The 24,621-nt window shown below is 42.9% G+C and overlaps 1 protein-coding gene across 1 annotated transcript; it reads left to right on the top strand.

The window, feature by feature from the left end:
• Positions 1-5,126: 5,126 nt before the first annotated feature.
• LOC308316860 (protein NLRC3-like) lies at positions 5,127-19,742 on the top strand (the record flags this gene model as incomplete). The annotated part of the gene is made up of 4 exons (XM_080765648.1): positions 5,127-6,877; positions 9,924-10,052; positions 13,761-13,919; positions 18,701-19,742. The coding sequence occupies 4 exons, from the start codon at positions 5,127-5,129 to the stop codon at positions 19,740-19,742; spliced, it is 3,081 nt and encodes a 1,026-aa protein (XP_080621774.1).
• Between the last annotated feature and the right edge of the window lie 4,879 nt (positions 19,743-24,621).

Here is a 24,621-nt window from a genome sequence, read left to right as displayed (position 1 = left end):
AATTGCAAACCCCTGAGCACAAGTTTATGGACATGGCCCAGACTTCCAAATACAAGGACAATAAGTTGACAGTTATATCCCAAGGCCATAATACGTTCCACCAGAAGCTGATATTTCATAAGTTTGGATGTAAAACAAGTGTCCATATACAAATCAAATGGGCAGCCTATTTCAAATATAGTGACAGTTTTTCTAATTTCATTGATGAACACAATATCTGGGGTATTTGGAATATTTTGTAGTGAATTGACATGCGTGTCATTGTGATCAAACCAGTCTATTTTTACAGTGCTGTGTTTATACATTCTTGTTGTCCTGTCCTGTACTCCTCTGATCTTGTCTGAGACCAGGTCCACCAGACGGTCATGTCTGGCAATGTACAGTCCTTTATAGTGGCTGCAACCATTTAAGATGTGTGCGACTGTTTCTTTGTCATGTGGTACTGGATGTAGGATGCAGTGTGGGTCGTGTGCTGATGGGTACCAGGTTGCCAAGTTGAACTTGGTCGGCAACACCTGTAAACGGGCTTTAATAGTGAAAATGAGAATGTCCTCACCTATGGTGTTATTTGACAGTATAGAGTGTGATAATGAGTGGTTTGCAAAGGGAAGAAGAGCCAGTTTTCCCTGCAGCCTCAGACTGGTCCAGTGTTGTGCACTTTCTGATCGCTTCATTCCTAGAATGGTGGCTCTTGCGGTCGCAGATTTGATTGACAGTTCATGGTGCGCACCGTCTTGCTCGTAGGTCGCACATGCACGGACACGCGGATCTATGATGATGCTGTTGTTGAGCGCAGCAATTGTTGTATCAGGCGCCACCCACTTTAACTGTAATCCTGATCGCTGGCATAGATCATTAAGATCCATCCAGTCGGACCGCACACCGAATCCAGCGGCTTTAATGTCCAATTTACCATTCGCCTTAGTCTTGAATCCAAGGAACTGCGTCTCATTCTCCAGCGCGGGTGGTACTTTACGTCGCTGCATATGTTGAATGAGTGACTCACGAGCCATTTCCCTGACCGTGGGGTCGTCGCTGTTGAGCATATTTATAAGGTGACTGGTTCTGGTGGCGGTGTAAACCCACTCAATATTCGGTACACCCAGACCACCATCTCTGATGGGCTGAAACAGTATGGCACGGGTGGAGTGAGTATTAAGACAGAACCAGCCCCTCACCAAGCGCACTGCCTTGTTATTCAGTTCTGTAAGGGTGTTCTGTGGCAAATTCGAGAATAGATGTTGAATTTTGGCGAGTGCCAATTCTCTGATTGCCTGCAATTTCATTCGGATAGGGAGGGGGGAGGAGTCGATCAAGTCCAGTCTGACAGAGTAGTCATCATACAGTTCTCTGACTTGCTCTTCCCAGTCGCCTGCAACATTAAATTTATGCCCCAGGTATTGATAAGTTTCATGTCTTGAATACACTCTGATGGGTTTTTGCATGAGTGAAAAGGATGGGGGCTTGTCAGTTTTAGATTTATACCACCGATTACCACCGCTGCGCCTTTCATAAAACGCAGCACATTTGGTTTGTTTAGCCTCCAACCTTGACCACAGCAGAAACTCCTCAGTACGGGAGAGCATAGCTATAATTACGTTCTCTTGATGTGACGCAATTTGCACATCATCGGCGTACCCCTGGACAGGGTTTGGTGATCTTATTCCCTCAGGTGCGCACTGGCGCATCCATTTGAGCCAGTGGTTAATTGAAAGAACAAAATTCACCGCACTCCAGGGACACCCTGTTTTAATACCTATACCAAGCTTGATTGGATCAGTCAGAGTATTCCCACATATAACCTGAATGTAGGATTTTTCATAGACATTCGTCACTATATCTATGTACAGTTGTGGCAGCTGGATTTCACTAAGAGCATAAATCATAACATTATGAGGCAATGTGCCGAATGCATCACGGAAATCTAAGAAAACAGAATAGAACTTTGCAGAGTCATGTTTAAAGTTGTCGATCCCTGTCTTCAGACAGAAAACATGCTCATTCATTCCTTGACGGGCAATATACGCCTTTTGTTCAGATGACAGAATGCCAGTGTCTGTGAGCCAGGGCAGAATACGGGCCAATATGCATTTCATGAATACTTTATATATTGTCGGTAAAAGTGAAATGTCCCTCCACGTAGAAGGGTCGTCAGGAATATTGCCTTTTTTAGGGATTCTGTGTATTAATGCACCTGCCCATGAGTCCGGCACTTTTCTATTCAGCAGGCAAGTGTTGAATATATTTACCACACACACACACACACACACACACACAGGATAATTGGCAGTATAATCTGCATACACTATGCACTACACTTTATGAATGTGTGTAGATCAATCATTCAAAACCCACAACATACGGTAGAGGCTCTTTCTAGGGAAAACAAACAAAGAGGAAAGATATCACAATCCCTTACGATAAAAAATATACAGTATATACATTAAACTCAAAAGCTTCATCCCTTTCCACTGAGAAACACATTAGCAACATTATCAACAAACTTTCAATTTCCTTACATCATAATAAAATAAATGATGCATGAGATGTTGACACAACAACACAAAGAAGCAGGACTTACAAAGAAACACAGCCAAGTTTTAAGCACGACTATTCACAGCTTCTTGTTTACAATCTGCAACCATCAACATGTATTCTTAATTATCTTGACATAAACTCATGAAAGAATATATATACTGCATCAACAATGTGCTCATATGTGTATCTGAAAATATACAATGAAAGTAAAGCATTTTTACCATCAAGATCTCTTTAAAGAAACCCCACAAACACAGTGTAACCCTTGACCCCCAGAAAATGGCACTCTTAAAGTAACAGATTTACATAGAACTGCAGGCATATTTGCCACTGGGCTACATGTAGGTACATATAATAAATATTGTGTTCATGTCCACAGCGTTGTGACTGAGCAGAACCCTGGACTGAAGACACCCAGTCAAACCACACCTGGACTGAAGACACCCAGTCAAACCACACCTGGACTGAAGACACCCAGTCAAGCCACACCTGGACTGAAGACACCCAGTCAAACCACACCTGGACTGAAGACACCCAGTCAAACCACACCTGGACTGAAGACACCCAGTCAAACCACACCTGGACTGAAGACACCCAATAAGGAAAGGAAAGGTACTGTGTTTACCCAGGGTAACTGGACTAAGCTCAAGAACTTGTTTACAGCCAGGCCCAGTCAAACCACACTTGGACTGAAGACACCCAGTCAAACCACACCTGGACTGAAGACACCCAGTCAAACCACACCTGGACTGAAGACACCCAGTCAAACCACACCTGGACTGAAGACACCCAGTCAAACCACACCTGGACAAGGTAAAATATGCTAATACATTGGATGTTCTAACTATAGAGCGCCGCAGTCCCCGCCCCCTTTCAGAAAAGCGAGTGGCCCAGGAAGTGAAAGCCCCATGCATTCTGCCATCGGCACTTTTAATATAATTTATTTAAAGACGGTTACGCCGCGGACAAAGCCAATTCGGATCGTGACGAATCATGACAATGAACACAATATTTTGGGACGATCAAATCATTAGAAAGAAGAAAAGAAAGTCAGGAGACAACACTATTTGTTTTATTTTTCGTCTTATAAATTATTTGATCGGCCCAAAATATTGTGTTCATTGTCATGATTCGTCACGATCCAAATTGGCTTTGTCCGCGGCGTAACCGTCTTTAAATAAATTATATTAAAAGTGCCGATGGCAGAATGCATGGGGCTTTCACTTCCTGGGCCACTCGCTTTCTGAAAGGGGGCGGGGACTGCGGCGCTCTATAGTCTGTATCAACAATTATCTTCAAGTGCAAATAATGAAGCTAAACAACTTTAAACTCTGGGAAAAAATCAACTGGTAGTAGGGATGTCAGTAACAGATAGTTTCCCAGCCGGTTAGCCGACAGGATTAACCGGGTCATTAACGGATAGTGGTTGATTTTTTTTCTTTTTTTTAATAGGCTACCCCAAATGTAATATGCATGTATAGGCTACATAATTAAAGTTGGTAGACGAATGGTATACATTTATTTATGCTCCTTTTTAAAAGACAAACTAAAAAGCAACATTTAACAATATAAATAAATTGTTGTAGGCTTAATCATCAATAAACAACGCATCGCATATTCGCATCTGCATGATGCATGCATCTGCGCGTCTACAGTACAGAGGTCCGCCGGTTCTAGTCCAAAACATAAATAAATCCAGTCCAGATCTGAGCAACCTATACCTATAAAGCCACTGCATGGACGCATGGGCTAAGCCTTTTTATTATTAAGGAAGATCAGCAAGCATGTCACCGTGTACTGTTTGTTGACTTTTCGCTGACGAGAAAACCCTCAAACATCGATAGCACATGGCTAACTTGATAGCCGTAAGCCGTGCCAGTGCCCAGTGTGGGGAGACGGATAGGAGGAGGAGGAGGAAGCGGCAGCGGCTGTAAACGTTCTCCCTCCAGGCCAAATGGCCAATAATGGAATTTATAATGCCAAGTAGGTCTCTGCATTTATACAGTCGACATGTGTTCATCTCGTCTCGCTGTCACTCGCTTACATTTCGACTACCGCAATTTCCGCAAAGCTACCCTTGTAGCCAACTAGCCAGAAGTACAACAGAGAACTTTGGGACATTGAGGGGGCAGAAAACCGAGCCCAAGCGCTGTTCATGCAGCCTGGAGTGTGACAAGCTGGGCGGCGCAAATAAGAACAATTTTAGGCATGTTTGCAACATGACAACTGTTTTAAAGTATTGTACAGTGACAAGTACAGTCTCTGTAATGTTTATGTTGTACTATTACTAAAAACGATCTAAAATAAAGGGATTTAAGATCAGAACACGTATTTATTATTATGCAAATTAACCGTTTAAGCTGATAAAAATATCCGGATGTTTCTTAACGGTTAGCCGGTTAACCCCTGACATCCCTAACTGGAAGCCTATTGTGTTGTTATTTTTGGCTGTTGTTCTTAACAAATTGTGCCGTAAAGGTGTATAGTTATAATAAAACATAAATGTTCTTCTCATTTCAGATGATTTGAATGATTATAAGGTCAGTTTGAAGGTCAGTTTGGACAGTCTTGATGGAGTGAAAAAAAACATGACGGAAGAGTCTGGAGACTCCGTCACCAGCACCTACTCAGAGCTCTACATCTCAGCGGGACAGAGTGAAGGGGTTAATAGCCAACATGAGGTGATACAGCTTGAGAGAACTTCCAACATGAAGACCTTCCATGACGATGCAATCGACTGCTGTAAAGTCTTTAAGATCATCCTCCCTGGCAGAGAGAAACCCAGCCAAACAGTTCTGACCAATGGCATCGCTGGCATCGGAAAAACATTCTCTGCGCGCAAGTTTGCTCTGGACTGGGCAAGAGGTTTGGAGAATCAAGATATAGATCTCCTGGTTCCCTTTTCATTCCGGGAGCTGAACTTGGTCAGAGATAAGCGGTACAGTCTTCTCAACCTGATCCATGATTTCCACCCAACGTTAAAGAAGGTCACAGCAGAGCATCTCGCTGCCTGGAAAGTTTGCTTCATCCTCGATGGCCTTGATGAAAGCAGGTCTCCGTTGCACTTCGACAAAAATGAAATCATCTCTGATGTCACAGTGACATCATCGGTGGATGCTCTGTTGACAAACCTCATCAAGAGGAATCTGCTCCCCTCGGCCCTCCTCTGGATAACCACCAGACCCGCAGCAGCCAATCGGATCCCTCCTGCATGTGTTGACATGGTGACAGAAGTGCGAGGGTTCACAGACCCCCAGAAGGAGAAGTACTTCAGGAAGAGATTCAGTGAAGAGAAGCTGGCTGACAGAGTCCTCTCACACTTGAAGACATGGAGGAGCCTCCACATCATGTGTTACATCCCACTCTTCTGTTGGATCATTGCTACCGTTCTGCTGGACATGTTGAGGACACACACCACGATAGGACAGCTGCCCAAGACCCTGACTGAAATGTGCTGCCACTTCCTGTTGGTTCAGACAAACACGAAGAAGCAGAAGTATGACGAGACTCATGAGGGGGAAAAAAGAAAAAAGAAAAAAAAGAGAGAGAATCAACAGCAGCTCACTAAGACTGACAGGGATGTTCTTCTGAAGCTGGGCAAGCTGGCGTTTCAACACCTGAAGAAAAGTAGCATCGTGTTCGACCAAGAAGACCTGGAAGAGTGTGGTCTTGATGTGAAAGACGCCGCGCTGTACTCAGGAGTGTGCACACAGATCTTCAAAACAGAGAGTGTGCTGTTCCAGAAAACGGTCTACAGCTTTGTTCATCTGATCATCCAGGAGTTTCTGGCTGCAGTCTACCTGTTCCACTGTTTCACACAGAAGAACATGGAGGTCCTGAACACATTCCTGGGAGATAAATACAACAGTAACAGCTCCCTCTCAGACTTCCTGAAAGCTGCTATCAATAAATCCCTGGAGAGTAAAAATGGCCACCTGGACCTCTTAGTCCGCTTCCTTTATGGCCTCTCACTGGAGTCCAACCAGAGTCTGTTAGGAGACCTGCTGGGTCAGACAGAGAACAGTCCAGAGGAGATCCAGCAAGCCATCCGGACCCTGAAGTGGATGTTAACTGATTTTGATGCCTCTCCTGACAGATGTATCAACATCTTCCACTGTCTGATGGAGATGAACGACCACTCATTACATCAGGAGATCCAACAGTTCCTGAAGTCAGAGAACAGATCAGAGAAACTGTCTGAGACCCAGTGTTCAGCTCTGGCCGTCATGCTGCAGATGTCAGAGGAGGTTTTGGAGGAGTTGGACCTGGACAAATACAACGCATCAAAGGGGGGGCGAAGGAGACTGGTCCCAGCTGTGAGGAACTGCAGAAAGGCTCGGTTAGTAGTCAACACATTGACTTGACTGCCAATCACGTCATGTTACGTCGCATCGAATCCATGGCTTGACTGCCAAGCACGCAGTAGTGTCTTATGGTCTTTTCAGTGGATTAGTATAGATGGCGCTCTTCATCAACGTACTGTATGAATGATGCTAGGTTGCTAGGCAACAGATAAAACCAGAAATGAACCAGAAGTGAAAGTCTGCCTCACGTCCGCCTCAATTTAAACAGAAATGTGCTTTGGATAAAAGTGGCCAAAGCATCCCTGGGGATCCCCGGCCAAAAAGGTTGAGAACCCCTGGTCTATTCCACAATACTGTTTATGTCTGGATAACTAGATAGGAGATGTTTTAGTCAACTTCCATGACAGTGAACTAGGTATCATTTGTATTGATAATCTCTTATTTAATCTGCATTTACAGACTTGTTGGCTGTGATCTCAGTGACACAGGTGTTGAAGCTGTGTCTTCAGCTCTCAGCTCTAATCCTTCCCATTTGAGAGAACTGGATCTCAGTGAAAACGACCTGCAGAACTCACGACTAGTGGAGCCGCTCTGTGCTTCACTGAAGAGCCCACACTGTAGACTGGAAGTTCTAAAGTAAGATACATTTACCACTTTTATTATGATCACTTCTGTTTTATTATGTACTGTATTATGTGAATATAATATGAATGCTGTGGTGAGAATGTATTAACCCATTTTGGGCGGGAACCCTTTTTGGTGTTAGCATTATGTTATGCTTTAGCTATTGAAAAATAGCAGATCTACAAGCTCGTAGCGCGCCACCGAGTGTCGCGCTACGAGCTTGTAGGTCTGCTATTTTTGAAAAATCGAAGAACGACTGACATAGAAACATAGCTTTTTCAGAAAGCTGTCGGGATGTAGAAGACATTTTTACAATCTGATCTCGGGTCAAAATAAGCTTGATGGTGAGACATGGTAGGCGAATAGGAGAAAAAAGTTAACTAATAGCTATCACAATGAAACTTCTCCAGTTGATTAATTATATTAAGACTAAGATTTTTTGTATTACTGAAATGATATGTTTAAATATGCAAATTAGGCATTATATGCACTAATTTGCATACATTCCGGGACGATAAATCTGAAGATCGGATAAAGCCAGGTTCAAAAGTATGGTTTAATTTTGTTGACATATTAGAGACAAAGACAATTAGGGGATTTTCGATATCTCTAATTATCACTCCACAAATCAAAAAATAGTGTCAACAGGCATAAAAAAAACTTTTTTTTGCCATGTTTTACGAATATAATGTGATGTAAATCAGGCTGTGAATGATAAATCAACGGACCCTTCTGTAAGTTCCTGCAGAATATAGTTATGAATAAGACTGTAAAGTTGTGTGCATGTGACTGTGTAGGTGTATGTGAGTGCAACTGAAATGGAGATTATTTGTCCCAGGTATGAGGAAAACTCATTTTCAGAAAACGGCCTTTAAAGATTTGTATTGTAAAATTCCAAAACGTTTTATTTGAAGCCACTATTATGAGACAAAATATCTCATCCAAACCTTGGCATCAACGTATTATGCCATATATCATTAGAAAGGTCTGGACCTCGAGCTGACTGTGGTTGGATCCAAATATGGTCACTTCCTTTGTACCAACAACCAATCATGAAAATAGAGAGGGTGGATTTTCACCCAGCAAAACGAGCTGTCATTGGCTAAAATAAACTACTAAAATCTAAATCTGTATTTTGAACGTTTATTTTGCTTTAGTTTGAAAGAAAACATGTTTAGGAAGCAAAATAGCACAAAATTGAAAAATCATGAATTCACTTGCCATGTCTCGCCTTAAATGCTTCTTCCAACCCGTCACTTATGTTCTTAGTTGGCCGCTAAAAAAAATAACATCTGAGAGGTTATGATCTTCTTTTTCATAATATTGGGGGAAATCAAACTAACATTCAGTCTTCATAGTCTTTGATATCTAAATTGTTATCTTCCTGTCATTCTGTGCTGTCATGGTGTTGTCTATTCCACACTCCTAAATACTAGATAACTAGATTTGTTCCAGTTGACTTCCATGACAGTGAACTATAGGTATCATTCATTTTGTATTGATAATCTCTTATTTAACCTGCATTTACAGACTTGCTGGCTGTAAACTCAGAAAGACATGTGTTGAAGCTGTTGTGTCTTCAGCTCTCAGCTCTAATCCTTCCCATTTGAGAGAACTGGACCTCAGTGAAAACGACCTGCGGGACTCAGGACTAGTGGAGCTGCTCTGTGCTTCACTGAAGAGCCCACACTGTAGACTGGAAGTTCTAAAGTAAGATACATTTACCACTTTTATTATGATCACTTCTGTTTTATTATGTACTGTATTATATGAATATAATATGAATGCTGAATGTATTCATAAGCTTGATGGTGAGACATGGTAGGTGAATAGGGGGAAAAAGTTAACTAATAGCTATCACAATGAAACTTCTGCAGTTGATTAATTATATTAAGACTAACATCTTTTGTATTACAAGTTTTCTGAAATGATATGTTTAAACATGCAAATTAGGCATTCTATGTGCTAATTTGCATACATTCCGGGACTATAAATCTGAAGATAAGATAAAGCCAGGTTCAAAAGTATGGTTTCATTTTGTTGACATATTAGAGACAAAGACAATTATCACTGTTTTATTGTGTACTGTATTATGTTAATATAATATGAATGCTGTGGTAAGAATGTATTAATAAGCTTGATATCATGCCAAACCCAAGCCTATGTGTCTGAGTAGACGTTAAGATTACCCCAAGCATGTTTCAAAGTGTAAAATCTCTTTAAGGCGAAGGTATCGGCTACTTCATCATATAACAGCGTTTCTCACAACGCGTTGAGGAGTTTGTAGATCTGCTATTTTTGTCTTGCGACCCGCTGTAGCTACGCCACAGTTATCAAGTTTCTTAATAATATGTCCACGACAAATCCGATATTTTATAATTATAAAAAAACGGCGAATTAAACATTTATTAATGAATTCATTAATTTATTTATGTATGTTTTAATCTGGTGTTTCAGACTGGCTCACTGCGGCCTGTCAGAGAGATGCTGTGAAGCTCTGGCCTCAGCTGTAAACTCTAATCCCTCCCTAAGAGAGTTGGACCTGAGCCTCAACATGGTGAATGATTCAGTTCTGGACAACTGCAAGTGAGTAGACTTGGGCTGTGTCCATGTTGGACAGTGCAGTGTTTCCCTTAACAGTTATATCTCTGACACAAAGGGACCTATCTTGCGTCAGGGGCACTTTCTCCGTAATTTGGGGATTTAGCATTGTGTAAGAGGCGTTCCCCCATTAAATTAGCTATCTTATGAATGTCTAAATCCTTAAAACACCTCCGCTACCCGTTACATTATGCATAGGTGTGGTTTGGGCGTTACGCAACTTAAACCAATCAGTGTGCCAGGTACCATAATCCATTATACCTGGAGTGAACCTTATGGAAGAGCAATGCGTGCTGCCTTGGAATACATTTAAATTAGATACAGAGGGTTGTTGTGTGTGTTCACATTACGGGTGGTTTGAAGACACGATTTCCGTTGTCCTAAACCTGTGTGCATAAGATAGCAAATATAGGGAAAGCGTATCAACACGCGTACAGACACACCTCCAGCCACAAACATGTATAGTGGGTTGTGTGGCCACAAGATAACATTTACGCATAGTGGAAGCTCCTAAATGAGTAATTCACTTAAAGTGTTTAATGCTTGCGGGTAAGGCATGGGATACGATACAGCCCAAAGTCACAAATCATGAGAAGAACAACAACACAATGCAGTGCCTCAAAGAAACTCTAGGATAGCAGACGTAAACAATGAACATCTGTCTAAACAACAATATAATGTGCATCACGAAGGTATAAAAGGACAGTGGAGTGCTATAGGGGTAGGTGGATAGGTGGAGTCTGAGAAGGTGATGAGATCCAAACTGGGCAGCAGTGAGTATGTCTGGATGAGCTGCAGGGCCAAGATAATGACAGGAGAAACACTGTAGTGTCAGCTAGTGGAGACGTTGTGTTAGACAGTTAGACATTGATGCATTGTTGTTCTACTTCCTACAGAGTGAAACACTGTAGTGTCAGCTAGTGGAGACGTTGTGTTAGACAGTCAGACATTGATGCATTGTTGTTCTACTTCCTACAGAGTGAAACACTGTAGTGTCAGCTAGTGGAGACGTTGTGTTAGACAGTTAGACATTGATGCATTGTTGTTCTACTACTTCATACGGAGTGAAACACTGTAGTGTCAGCTAATGGAGACGTTGTGTTAGACAGTCAGACATTGATGCATTGTTGTTCTACTTCCTACAGAGTGAAACACTGTAGTGTCAGCTAGTGGAGACGTTGTGTTAGACAGTCAGACATTGATGCATTGTTGTTCTACTTCCTACAGAGTGAAACACTAGTGTGAGCTAGTGGATACGTGTTAGACAGTCAGACATTGATGCATTGTTGTTCTACTTCCTACAGAGTGAAACATGGAGGAGAAGATAGGTTTAATTCTACACTCATTTCAAAACGTGAGTATCTGTGTCTACATTAACATTTTATACACTGTATACTTGGTTGATGTTGTCCTGAAAACTCTTGTGCTCTCTACTCTCTGCTCTTGGCCTGGTCCTTAACACATCAAGATGATGTCATGTGGTTTGACAGAAACAATGGGCCTCATTCACTAACCTGGTCGTAAACAACATGTATTTCGTCTATATTGGCATAAGTTCATGCATGAAAGGTGGTGCAGAGCCGTGATGTGTGCAGATCACAGGTGGATCTCGTTTTGGTTTGAAAGTCACAGGTGATCTCCCGTGTCGATCATTGGCATGGTTCCACGCTCCATTTAACAATTACAAGACGACCGGAAATATAAATCATGTGAACTGAGCGGTGCAACTATACATTTACTGTTATAGTTACTGTACTGCACTGTGCTCTGTACTGTATTGTACTGCACTGTGCTCTGTACTGTATTGTACTGCACTGTGCTCTGTACTGTATTGTACTGCACTGTGCTCTGTACTGTATTGTAGTGTACTGTGCTCTGTACTGTATTGTAGTGTACTGTGCTCTGTACTGTATTGTAGTGTACTGTGCTCTATGCTGTACTTTGATTATTTGGGGGAAAAAATAGTTAGTTACCGTGTGTTAGACGACATGTACACAGAGAGACAGACAGGTACACAGTAACACAGAGAGACAGACAGGTACACAGAGAGACAGGCAGGTACACGGTAACACAGAGAGACAGACGGATACACAGAGATACAGACAGGTACACAGAGAGACAGACAGGTACACAGAGAGACAGACCGGTACACAGAGATACAGACAGGTACACAGAGAGACAGACAGGTACACAGAGAGACAGACCGGTACACAGAGAGACAGACAGGTACACAGAGAGACAGACAGGTACACAGAGAGACAGACAGGTACACAGAGAGACAGACTGGTACACAGAGATACAGACAGGCACACAGAGAGACAGACAGGTACACAGAGAGACAGACCGGTACACAGAGAGACAGACAGGTACACAGAGAGACAGACCGGTACACAGAGAGACACACAGGTACACGGTAACACAGAGAGACAGACGGGTACACAGAGAGACAGACAGGTATACAGAGAGACAGACAGGTATACAGAGAGACAGACAGGTACACAGAGATATAGAGACAGACAGGTACACAGAGAGACAGACAGGTACACAGAGAGACAGACAGGTACACAGAGAGACAGACGGGTACACAGAGAGACAGACAGGTACACACAGAGACAGACAGGTACACAGAGAGACAGACAGGTACACAGAGAGACAGACCGGTACACATAGAGACAGACGGGTACACAGAGAGACAGACAGGTACACACAGAGACAGACAGGTACACAGAGAGACAGACAGGTACACATAGAGACAGACGGGTACACAGAGAGACAGACAGGTACACAGAGAGACAGACAGGTACACATAGAGACAGACGGGTACACAGAGAGACAGACAGGTACACAGAGAGACAGACAGGTACACAGAGAGACAGACAGGTACACAGAGAGACAGACAGGCACACAGAGAGACAGACAGGTACACAGAGAGACAGACACATAGAGACAGACAGGTACATAGAGAGACAGACGGGTACATATAGAGACAGACAGGTATACAGAGAGACAGACAGGTATACAGAGAGACAGGTACACATAGAGACAGACAGGTGATTGGGGGGGGGGTCCCCAGATGATTGGGGGGGGGTTAAATAGTGTAAGAAAGTGGAAAATATTGTGAAAATAGCAGATCTACAAGCTCACAATGCCTCAAACTAAATGGAATGCCAACAACTCCAAGTGCTTGTCAATGTTGGGTCCCCAGTTAAAATATGATTATTTTGGGGGGACTAAAACTGTTAACACTGCAGTGAGTTTGTATGTGTGTGTGTGTGTGTGTGTGTGTGTGTGTGTGTGTGTGTGTGTGCGTACATGCTAGTGTCAGTCAGTGAATGATGTATATAATGTTTACTGTGTTGTTTTCTCATCAGATTTCCAGCGTCTCACACTGGACTCAAACACAGCACACCGTAACCTCTCTCTGTCTGAGGACAACAGGAAGGTCACACTGGGGTCACGGAGGTCAGGGGGTCAGCGTCCTCCTGATCACCCAGACAGGTTTGATTACCATGAACAAGTTCTGAGTTCACAGAGTGTGACTGGACGCTGTTCCTGGGAGGTAGAGTGCAGTGGAGAGGTTCAGATAGCAGTGGCTGACGGAACAATCGGCAGGAAAGGAGATGGTGCTGACTGTTTGTTTGGAGGGAATGATCAATCCTGGCGTCTGATCTGTAATGGTGAATATGGTTCCAGTTACTCTGTCTACCACAACGGACAGCTGACTGACCTCCCTGTCAGTCCCTCTAGAGGCTCCAACAGAGTATCGGTGTATGTGGACCGTCCCGCTGGGACTCTGTCCTTCTACACAGTGTGCTCTGACTCACTGAGACACCTGTACACCTTCCAGACCAGGTCCACTGGACCTCTCTATGCTGGGTTCTGGTTATGGACTTCCCTCTCCTCCTCCTCCTCAGCGTGTCTGTGTGAGCAGTAAGTATAATGGACACACACACATTTAATTCCAGACCACGTCCACACACACACACACACACACACACACACACACACACACACACACACACACACACACGCGTAACATGTCCACACACACACACACACACACACACACACACACGTAACATGTCCACACACACACACACACACACACACACACACACACACACACACACACACACACACACACACACACACACACACACGACACACACACACACACACACACACACACACACGTAATTCCAGACCAGGTCCACTGGACCTCTCTATGCTGGGTTCTGGTTCTGGTCCTCCCTCTGCTCCTCCTCAGCGTGTCTGTGTGAGCAGTAAGTATAATGGACACACATTTAATTGTAGTCCTATTTCAGTCATTTGTACATTATTTAGTCTTAGTCTAGTCTTAGTCGACTAAATTAAGACTCAATACAATTAAAATGTAATAAAGAAGATCGTCACTGTTGGGTGAAGTGTTAGAGTCCAACCACCAGGGGGCAGAATGTCTTAAAGTCTCCACAGTGTGATTTAATTTCAACTGAGGACCCCCAAAATAATCATATTTGAACTGAGGACCCCCAAAATAATCATATTTGAACTGAGGACCCCCAAAATAATCATATTTGAACTGAGGACCCCCAAAATAATCATATTTGAACTGAGGACCTGCCATAATAATCATATTTGAATGTATGCTATCATACGCACTTACTTTAACCCATTTTGGGCGGGAACCCATTTTGGTGTTTTTGGTGCATCATGTCGTGCTTTAGCTATTGAAAAATAGCAGACCTACAAGCTCATAGCGCACCACCGAGTGGCGCGCTACGAGCTTGTAGGTCTGCTATTTTTGAAAGAGCGAAGAGCAACTGACATAGAAGACATTTTTAGAATCTGATCTCAGGTCAGAATGGAAAACTGTCAGGATATAGAAGACATTTTTAGAATCTGATCTCAGGTCAGAATGGAAAACTGTCAGGATATAGAAGACATTTTTAGAATCTGATCTCAGGTCAGAATGGAAAACTGTCAGGATATAGAAGACATTTTTTTAATCTGATCTCAGGTCAGAATGGAAAACTGTCAGGATATAGAAGACATTTTTAGAATCTGATCTCAAGTCAGAATGAGTTAATAATAACGCTATCGGATGTACAGAGCACGAGCTGGAACAACATATTATTTTCAGATGGGGGTCGGCGGCCAATTACATATAATTGTTGGGGTCCTTGACATGAAATATTGAGCACCACTGATACAGAAACATATAGGTATTTCAGAAAACTGTCAGAATTTAGAAGACATTTTATACATTTCGACGTCAGGCCTAAATGGGTTAATTTTTTTAACAAGTTACAAGAGAATGGAGCTTTCCGGGCCATTTGAATCACTATAATTCATCCTCCAATGTTAATCTACAGATTAATGAGAACCTTTGTGAACCTGTACATATTTATTAATGAATTTAATTGAGGAAACCCAAAATAATCATATTTGAATTGAGGAACCCCAAAATAATCATGCAAAAGGAGAGGAGACTGGAGCAACACGGACATTTGGAGCCTTTTATTAAGGTGCTGAGTATACAAAACGACTAACGTTTCGACCTTGCGGTCTTCATGAGAGTACCTGACTCTGATGAAGACCGCAAGGTCAAAACGTTAGTCGTTTTGTATACTCAGGGCTGGATTTTGAAGGTGCGTTTTACCATGTGGTAATACATAAATTGGCCTCGCTCTGCGCACAATCGTATTATGAAAGCCTTATCGTCCCGTGTTGAACGCACACACATATGGAATACGACGTTGCTGAATATTTTAGCATTGTGGGAGTGTCCATATGTTAATTATTTTCGCTTTGCGCAATTTGCTATTAAGCCCCTTGACCTGCGCATAACGATTAGACGTGGGTCTAGGCACCTCATAAACGCAAAAAGAATTTAAAGCACTGTTTGATTTTACACTTGAGCGGCTCTGGGACGCTGCTGGAGTGTTGCCAAGTCTGTTTATTATAAGCGGCTTCTTTTTCTGTAAAGTTGCTTGTAAATATTGGTAGTTGTGGTTGCTTTTCTTGTTTCTAAAGGTTTCTCCTAATGTTGTTTAAACCAGTGATCCTCACACAGCACATTCCCATGTCAAGGATCCCCAGATTAATGCATTTGCCCAACTTAAGGACGGCTAATACAAAAATGTAATTAAAATGTTACTTTTGAAAATAGCAGATCTACCAGCTCACAATGAATCACATTCATTCATTAAAACTATGAACTCTGACTGCAGGCGGATATATAATGATCATTATAACAATGTGCAAGAAAATATTTAAAAAGATGGAAGGACTTTATATTTGTGGACAATCAAAATATGTTTTTTATTTTAATGTGGTGTCATTAAAATTAATCTGGATATAGCAGACTCACTATCTAGAAAATAAAAACATGGCACTTCATTTAAAATAGGTTACAGACCCCTGTTATATGCGCTTATTTTGGGATTATTTTTATAGACCTATTTACTTGTTTCTATGAGACATGGCAACAGCCAGCAAAAGACGCATCCATTCTTTTTGAAAGGTTGAGATTAGAAACGACCATAATTATTTCATTTCTCAACCTTAAAAATAAATAAAAACATCTCCATAATCCTTGAGAGGTTTGCTTTCATACGCTGTATCACACTCGATCCAAGTCTTCTTCAATAAAATGCTACGAGCGAAGACCATACCATCACGGGCATACGCACCACGCATTCAACTCATTACTCATTTCAAATATAATACAATTATAATTTAAATTAAAATATAATTTTACTGGTGTTTCTCAATAGAAACAACTTATTTTGAGGCATAAAGGTGACAGCATGCAGTGCAATAGGAATAATTAACCCAAATGTGACAAAGTCATATGTCATGTCTTCTATGGTGCCAGCCTGAAGAAATGTAATAATAACGATCCCCAAAGTGCGCATTCCGTATGTGACATCAGCTGACTGGTAAAGAAAATAGTACGGACATGTTGATTGGGTAACTCTCAAACACGCCTTAAACACTCCCATGACTAATTCAAGGCCGTTTTGCGCACTCCACGGGGTGTCGAAAGCGCTTCTTAACATGCTTAAAATTGCAATATGACATACCTCACGCCCCCAGCTCATATTACTGTAATAGGTAAAACGCACCTTCAAAATCTAGCCCTCAGCACCTTAATAAAAGGCTCCAAATGTCCGTGTTGCTCCAGTCTCCTCTCCTTTTGCAACTTTGATGTCCCTGCACCTGTGAAGCACCGGATCAGCCGTTTTAGGCTTGAGGCGCGTTGGTAGACTCCCTTTGTACCCAAAATAATCATATTTGAACTGGGGACCCCCAAAATAGTCATATTTGAATTGAGGACCCCCAAAGTAATCATAATATGTCCCCCCCCCCCCCACACACACACACACAGCATTATGTCACTCAAAGTTAACATTGGAATCTATAATTTTATTGATTGTGTGTGTGTGTGTGTGTGTGTGTGTGTGTGTGTGTGTGTGTGTGTGTGTGTGTGTGTGTGTGTGTGTGTGTGTTGTGTGTGTGTGTGTGCGTGTGCGCGTGTCTCTAGACTCCATCATTCCAACATGGACACAGTGAGGACAGAACCCTCTAGACTCCATCATTCCAACATGGACACAGTGAGTACAGAACCCTCTAGACTCCATCATTCCAACATGGACATAGTGAGTACAGAACCCTCTAGACTCCATCATTCCAACATGGACACAGTGAGGACAGAACCCTCTAGACTCCATCATTCCAACATGGACATAGTGAGGACAGAACCCTCTAGACTCCATCATTCCAACATGGACATCGTGAGGACAGAACCCTCTAGACTCCATCATTCCAACATGGACATAGTGAGTACAGAACCCTCTAGACTCCATCATTCCAACATGGACATAGTGAGTACCGACCCCTCTAGACTCCATCATTCCAACATGGACACAGTGAGGACAGAACCCTCTAGACTCCATCATTCCAACATGGACACAGTGAGGACAGAACCCTCTAGACTCCATCATTCCAACATGGACATAGTGAGGACAGAACCATCTGCTCTGCACAATAATCACAGTGACTGAAGGAAAGACACTGATCGTTTCCTGTCTGCTTTGTTGTGTCGTTCAGAGCCATTTTAGGCTAGGCCCTGCCCAAAAACGTCGGGTTGGGTCGGGTTCGGGCAGAAATTGACAACTCTACTGGCAACGCATGTTATAACATCGGCCAAAGAGTCAGGACTCAGCCAGCAGTCAGTTAGCAAGGATATTACATCTGTATGAGCTGACGCTGTGGAAAAGTCTTGGGTTCATCTTTGTCTAATTACTGATTTTATTTTCCCTTTCTCTATATTCTCTGTAGGGTACGATGCCTTTGCATGGCGAGATGGAAGAATGTCCTGTTACAGAGTCACTGTCCTCTCTGGAAATTCATGCTGTTACAGAGTCACTGTCCTCTCTGGAAGTTCATGCTGTTACAGAGTCACTGTCCTCTCTGGAAGTTCATGCTGTTACAGAGTCACTGTCCTCTCTGGAAGTTCATGCTGTTACAGATTCACTGTCCTATCTGGACATCCAAGATGAAACTGAGCTTATTTCACGCTCCAGTGGTTTGAGGATAGAAGAATCCGTCTCCCTGCCTGGTTCTCACAGCTTACCGTCACTGAGCCAAATCCCACGTCTAGAGAACAAGACGGCTTTCAGAGCAAAGCGCTCCCGCAGTGTAAACGATGTCACACTACTACTGGACAATACACAGACATTTACACCCGACATCGTTCTTGTGGAAAACAAGGAACGCTACAGGTTCCACTGCACCCACGCTGGACTGTTCCAATGCAGCGTGACCGGCCTGGGGTTGAAGATGGAGACAGAGGGAGAGGTGACTTACGGGACAGTCCCGTGGCACCGGGGCCTTCTGTCCCAGCTGAGCAAGAGGCCCGCGGGACCACTGTTTGACATCAAAGGTCCTCAGGGGTCCGTGTGTCAGTTGCAATTTCCACACTGTGAGATCCTCTCCACGGGTAGAGGCAAGTCCTTGTCTGTTGTCCACGTGGTGGATGATGACGGCGTTGAGCTGATCAAACCCTGTGTGGTCACAGAAACTCATGTTATCATAGATGTAACCGGGTTGTCTTTATTTGGTCTCATCATGGAGAAGCTGTTCGGGCCCAGGCCTATCCGGGCACTGGTGTCACTGTTTTATATGCCACCGATTGAGCATGATGATGACCCCATGTCAACGCTGAATGTACTGCTGCTACCCAGCAATGTGGTGCTGAGTGACGTGAAGAAGGAAAGGAAGGAGATGCACGGAGAAGAGAGTTACATCGAAAAGCCTCCCTGCGAACTAATCCCAAAGAAGAAATATACCCTCTCCACCTCGCATCGGGATGATGCCGTCGTCATTGAACCACACAGAGCAGGCTTTGAAGTCGACGAATCGTGCTATCACAATTACATCTCCACGTTTCAAGTGACTTTAAAGAAAAGGATGAAGATGGTCGAGCTGCTTCTAAGGGACTGCGACACCTCTGTCTGTGCGTGGGAAAGCTGCGTTGACTTTTCAGCTCCTGCTGTGAGAATACAACAGAGCCAACGCGTTCAGCGCACAGCGAGTCTCGCAGCAGAAGACACCCTCTCACCCAAATACGGTGAAATGGCACAGATTGGCAATTCAAATATACACACCTAGAAAACACCCGATCTCACTCTCCCTCACGCGGTGAAATAGCAATCTGTCGCGGTCAAAACAGTAGTAGTGTAACATGTAGGGATTGTGGGGGTTTATGTATAAAACAGTAGTAGTGTAACATGTAGGGATTGTGGGGGTTTATGTAGGGACTTAAACAGTAGTAGTGTAACATGTAGGGATTGTGGGGGTTTATTTAGGGACTTAAACAGTAGTAGTGTAACATGTAGGGATTGTGGGGGTTTATGTAGGGACTTAGTAGTGTAACATGTAGGGATTGTGGGGGTTTATGTAGGGACTTAGTAGTGTAACATGTAGGGATTGTGGGGGTTTATGTAGGGACTTAAACAGTCCGTGCTATTTCACCGTGGTGAGATGGGCCTCGATGCTTCCTTTCTGTTCATAATTTGAACACTTTTATTTCTTGCAGCACAATCTACAGGAGCGGCTGCTTCCATACCAGGTGAGTCTCTAGCTTGTAGATCTGTTGTTACTTCCATACCAGGTGAGTCTCTAGCTTGTAGATCTGTTGTTACTTCCATACCAGGTGAGTCTCTAGCTTGTAGATCTGTTGTTACTTCCATACCAGGTGAGTCTCTAGCTTGTAGATCTGTTGTTACTTTGGATGTTTTAGCGTGACGCTGTAGTGAGGTCAAGTTGGACGTTCATTCATGAACAAACACGTTTAAATAAGGAGATAAGAGATTTCTGCAGCAACGATCTATAACGATATCTATAACGCACACACACTGTGTGTGTGTGTGTGTGTGTGTGTGTGTGTGTGTATATATATATATATATATATATATATATATATATATACACTACCAGCACAAACTGTATCACTTTATTGCAATTTTTAGAATAAGAATTGTTAGCTCCTACATGGCACTTTCCATTTTAAAACAATGTCAAATGAAAACCAACAACTCAACGTTCAATCCTCCTTAACTTCAGCGAAACACTTTGTGGACCAACATCGGCGTTTCCTGGTTGACAAGGTGAGGAACGTGGGTCCCATCCTAGATGTACTCTTTGAGAAGGACATCATAAACAATGAGGGCTACAGCAATGTGGAGTCCAAGCCCAACACTCAGGGCATGATGAGGGCAATCTATGCTCTCCTGACCTCCAGCAGAGGCAGAGACACTTTGCACAAAGCTCTCCAGGAATACGAGCCTTCTCTCCTTGAAGATCTGTAAGTCATTTGCATTTAGTTAACCCATGTTGTGGCGGGGGCGGGAACCCCTTGTGGTGTTTTAAAGCATTATGTTACTGTATACTTTAGCTGTTGAAAAATGGCAGATCTACAAGCTACGAACTTGTAGGTCTTTTTTGAAAAATCGTGAGAATGTGCCTCGAATCTTTGAATATATATTATTACAGAGTGAACATTTTAACTTCTGGGGAGGTCCCTGGAACAACATATTATTTTCAGATGGGGGTCGATGGCCAATTACATATAATTGTTGGGGTCCTTGACATGAAATATTGAGCACCACTGATACAGAAACATTATAGGTATTTCAGAAAACTGTCAGAATTTAGAAGACCTTTTATAAATTTCGACGTCAGGCCTAAATGGGTTAAATTGTTTTTAGAGAAGTTACAAGTTACAAGAGAATGGAGCTTTTCGGGCCGTGTTATTTGAATCATTATAATTCATCCTCTTGATTCCCAAGAGCCCCACACTTTCATTACAATGTAATGTAATCTACAGATTGATGAGAACCTTTGTGAACCTGTACATATTTATTAATGTACGATCAGCCCTTAAAACAAGGCTCCAGACTTCCCAAAACAAACTGGTCAGGCTACTACTTGGCCTCACTACCCGAACCCACCTCACCCCTGCCCACTTTGACAGGCTGGAATGGCTTTGGGTTGATGACATAGTACAACATCTTGCAATGGACTAAGATACCCATGTACCTGTCTAAATACTTCACTAAGATACCCATGTACCTGTCTAAAAACTTCACTAAGATACCCATGTACCTGTCTAAATACTTCACTAAGATACCCATGTACCTGTCTAAAAACTTCACTAAGATACCCATGTACCTGTCTAAATACTTCACTAAGATACCCATGTACCTGTCTAAATACTTCACTAAGATACCCATGTACCTGTCTAAATACTTCACTAAGATACCCATGTACCCGTCTAAATACTTCACTAAGATACCCATGTACCTGTCTAAATATTTCACTAAGATACCCATGTACCTGTCTAAATACTTCACTAAGATACCCATGTACCTGTCTAAATACTTCACTAAGATACTCACGTACCTGTCTAAATACTTCCTTAATGTCAATGAAGTCCACACCCACAACACCAGAGGGAGTTCAACAAACCATGTGCAACCCAGATTCGGCACAATTATTTTCGCTCCTATGCCACCAAAATGTGGGACGCCCTACCAACGGTCATTAAGACATGCAAATCCCTTGACTCCTTCAAAACTGCCCTCAAAGGGCACCTACCGACGGCTGCAATTTGAAACTGGCCCCCGTAAAATCTGAATGTGTGTTTCTGCACAGATATGGTTATTCACAGCAGCGGTGTTGTTCTTCTTCTCCTGTTAGGAAGTAAGTGATGCTGTTGATGGACCAGGAGTGCTGTGCTTCCCTGCGTGGCCACCAGATGTCCCCTTTCGCCGTCGTGTCCATATTGCCTGTGTCTCAGCCTTTGTCATTCATGGGATTTGGGTGGGGGGGGACGCACGCACATTGTGAATGGCCGGAATGAGATGGTGTACAGTATGACGACGAGAGCGCCCCTCACTTCACACAGGTGTGATTTTTATTGCTCTGTAAAGCTCTTTGAGCTGAACTTCATGTCATGAAAAGTGCTGTACAGATACATGTATGTAAATGTAATGTAATGTAGATCATTATTAAATATCACTGTCGGATGCATTCATGGATGTTTGATTTGTGACATTTCACACAAACTGTAACTCACAATAATGCCAAATAAAGTGATTTTACAGGACTGGACTTGGAATAGACTAGAAGTTAATGGTGTGCATTGTGTAACGATATGAACAAATCATATTTACTTATGGATGTGTTGTGTTTCGATCTGTGTTGTTCAATTCATGGGTTAATTAGTCATGTTTGGACTACATACGCCCTACCAACAGTCATTAAGACATGCAAATCCCTTGACTCCTTCAAAACCGCTCTCAAAGTCCTCTTAGTGTGTAGCTTCAGGGTAGGGTCGCTCAGTGGACGACCCCAGCTTCAGGGTAGGGTCTCTCAGTGGACTACCCCAGCTTCAGGGTAGGGTCTCTCAGTGGACGACCCCAGCTTCAGGGTAGGGTCTCTCAGTGGACGACCCCAGCTTCAGGGTAGGGTCTCTCAGTGGACGACCCCAGCTTTAGGGTAGGGTCGCTCAGTGGACGACCCCAGCTTCAGGGTTAGGGTCGCTCAGTGCGGGCACTCGGCACACCCGGTGCGCAGCGCACTGGGATTTTTGAACGACAACGCACCGAGTGCACTGAATAAACGAACGACAAGAGAGCACACCGGTGCGTTCAGGGCACAATTTCCGAACGCACCCTAGGTTTCAACACCCCCTGCACTGCATTCTGGGTAATGTTACATGTTTTTTCATGGCACCCTATTGGTCTTCTGGGTAATGCTAGATTGTTATGGCGCTGTATGTTTTTGTCACCCCCTGACACTCACAGTGTGAGACTAGGGGTGCACCATTATGAAATGATGACCGATCTCTGATTATTTGCAGGGTCATATCTTCCGATTCTGACCGATTTAGATATTATACAGAGGACCACCATGGAAACAAGCCTAGGTCTTCTTGGCCCAAAGCCTGTTAAAAAGTATTCAATCAATAAATAAATAAATAGCATATACTCTTTTCCTAGTGTCTGTTTTCACAACTGAATGATATGAGTACACATAATTCAATGTAGAATTCTTTTTTTTTTTTTTTTAGTTGGTGGGCTGTGGACAGTTCAGAAACCTGCCTACCAATGACATCATCAATGGGGATGGCTGCTGAAATAGCTTTCATATTAATAATCTAAATCCATAAAAGTAAATAAATCTGGCAAATAAATGTATTGGAGTAAAAACTGCAATATTTTCCTCAGCCAAGACCCAGTCCACAATAGCCCTTGTTGCCAAACGGGCTCAGCCCTATTGGCACGGTAGGTTGTGTGTTGGACTGGCGAGTGGGAGCCCCGGGTTCAATCCCCGCTACTGCGTAGTAGAAAACACCATTGATATAAAATATGAATAGTTTTAGCCTCCACTCCATAGCTTATCTATAAAAGATAGACATAGATTATGAATTGCATAAAGAACGGACCTGAATATAAGACCATTAGTATTACTACTGTGAAAATGCAGTCTAAGTTGTAACTACATGGTTATACCAGTAGATGGCAGCAATGATCTCTAATAGAAAGCAAGGCCAGTCCTTCCATGGGAGAAAAGTGTCCACACAAAACGACATTTTCTTTGTTTAGGCCTTCCTCTTTCTTTTTCATGTCAAGGACCCCCACATTAGCCTAATATTATGTATTTGGCCGTGGACCCCCATCTCAGAATATTTTTTACTATAGGGAGGGACCCCCATACAAGATTTGTGTTGAAAAAGTATTTCAAAACGGTTTTGAATGTTTCATTTTAGTTTCAAGATTTTGGGGAACCCACGAAACCCACTCAAGTTCAGTAGAACTGAACTAACATGGTGTTACAATGTTACAGCCTCAGGGCCACACACACACACACACACACACACACACACACACACACACACACACACACACAATGTGAATATTCCCCCCAGAATAGGGATGCTAGGTTCAAATGGTTATGGCATGCCAGCTTAATGAATGTGCTTAAA

This window comes from Protomyctophum bolini (genome assembly GCF_963924005.1).
Source record: "Protomyctophum bolini genome assembly, chromosome: 6".
Lineage (NCBI taxonomy): Eukaryota > Metazoa > Chordata > Actinopteri > Myctophiformes > Myctophidae > Protomyctophum > Protomyctophum bolini.
The sequence above is the reverse complement of the archived record's forward strand: the minus strand, read 5'-3'. Positions and strand labels throughout refer to the sequence as shown.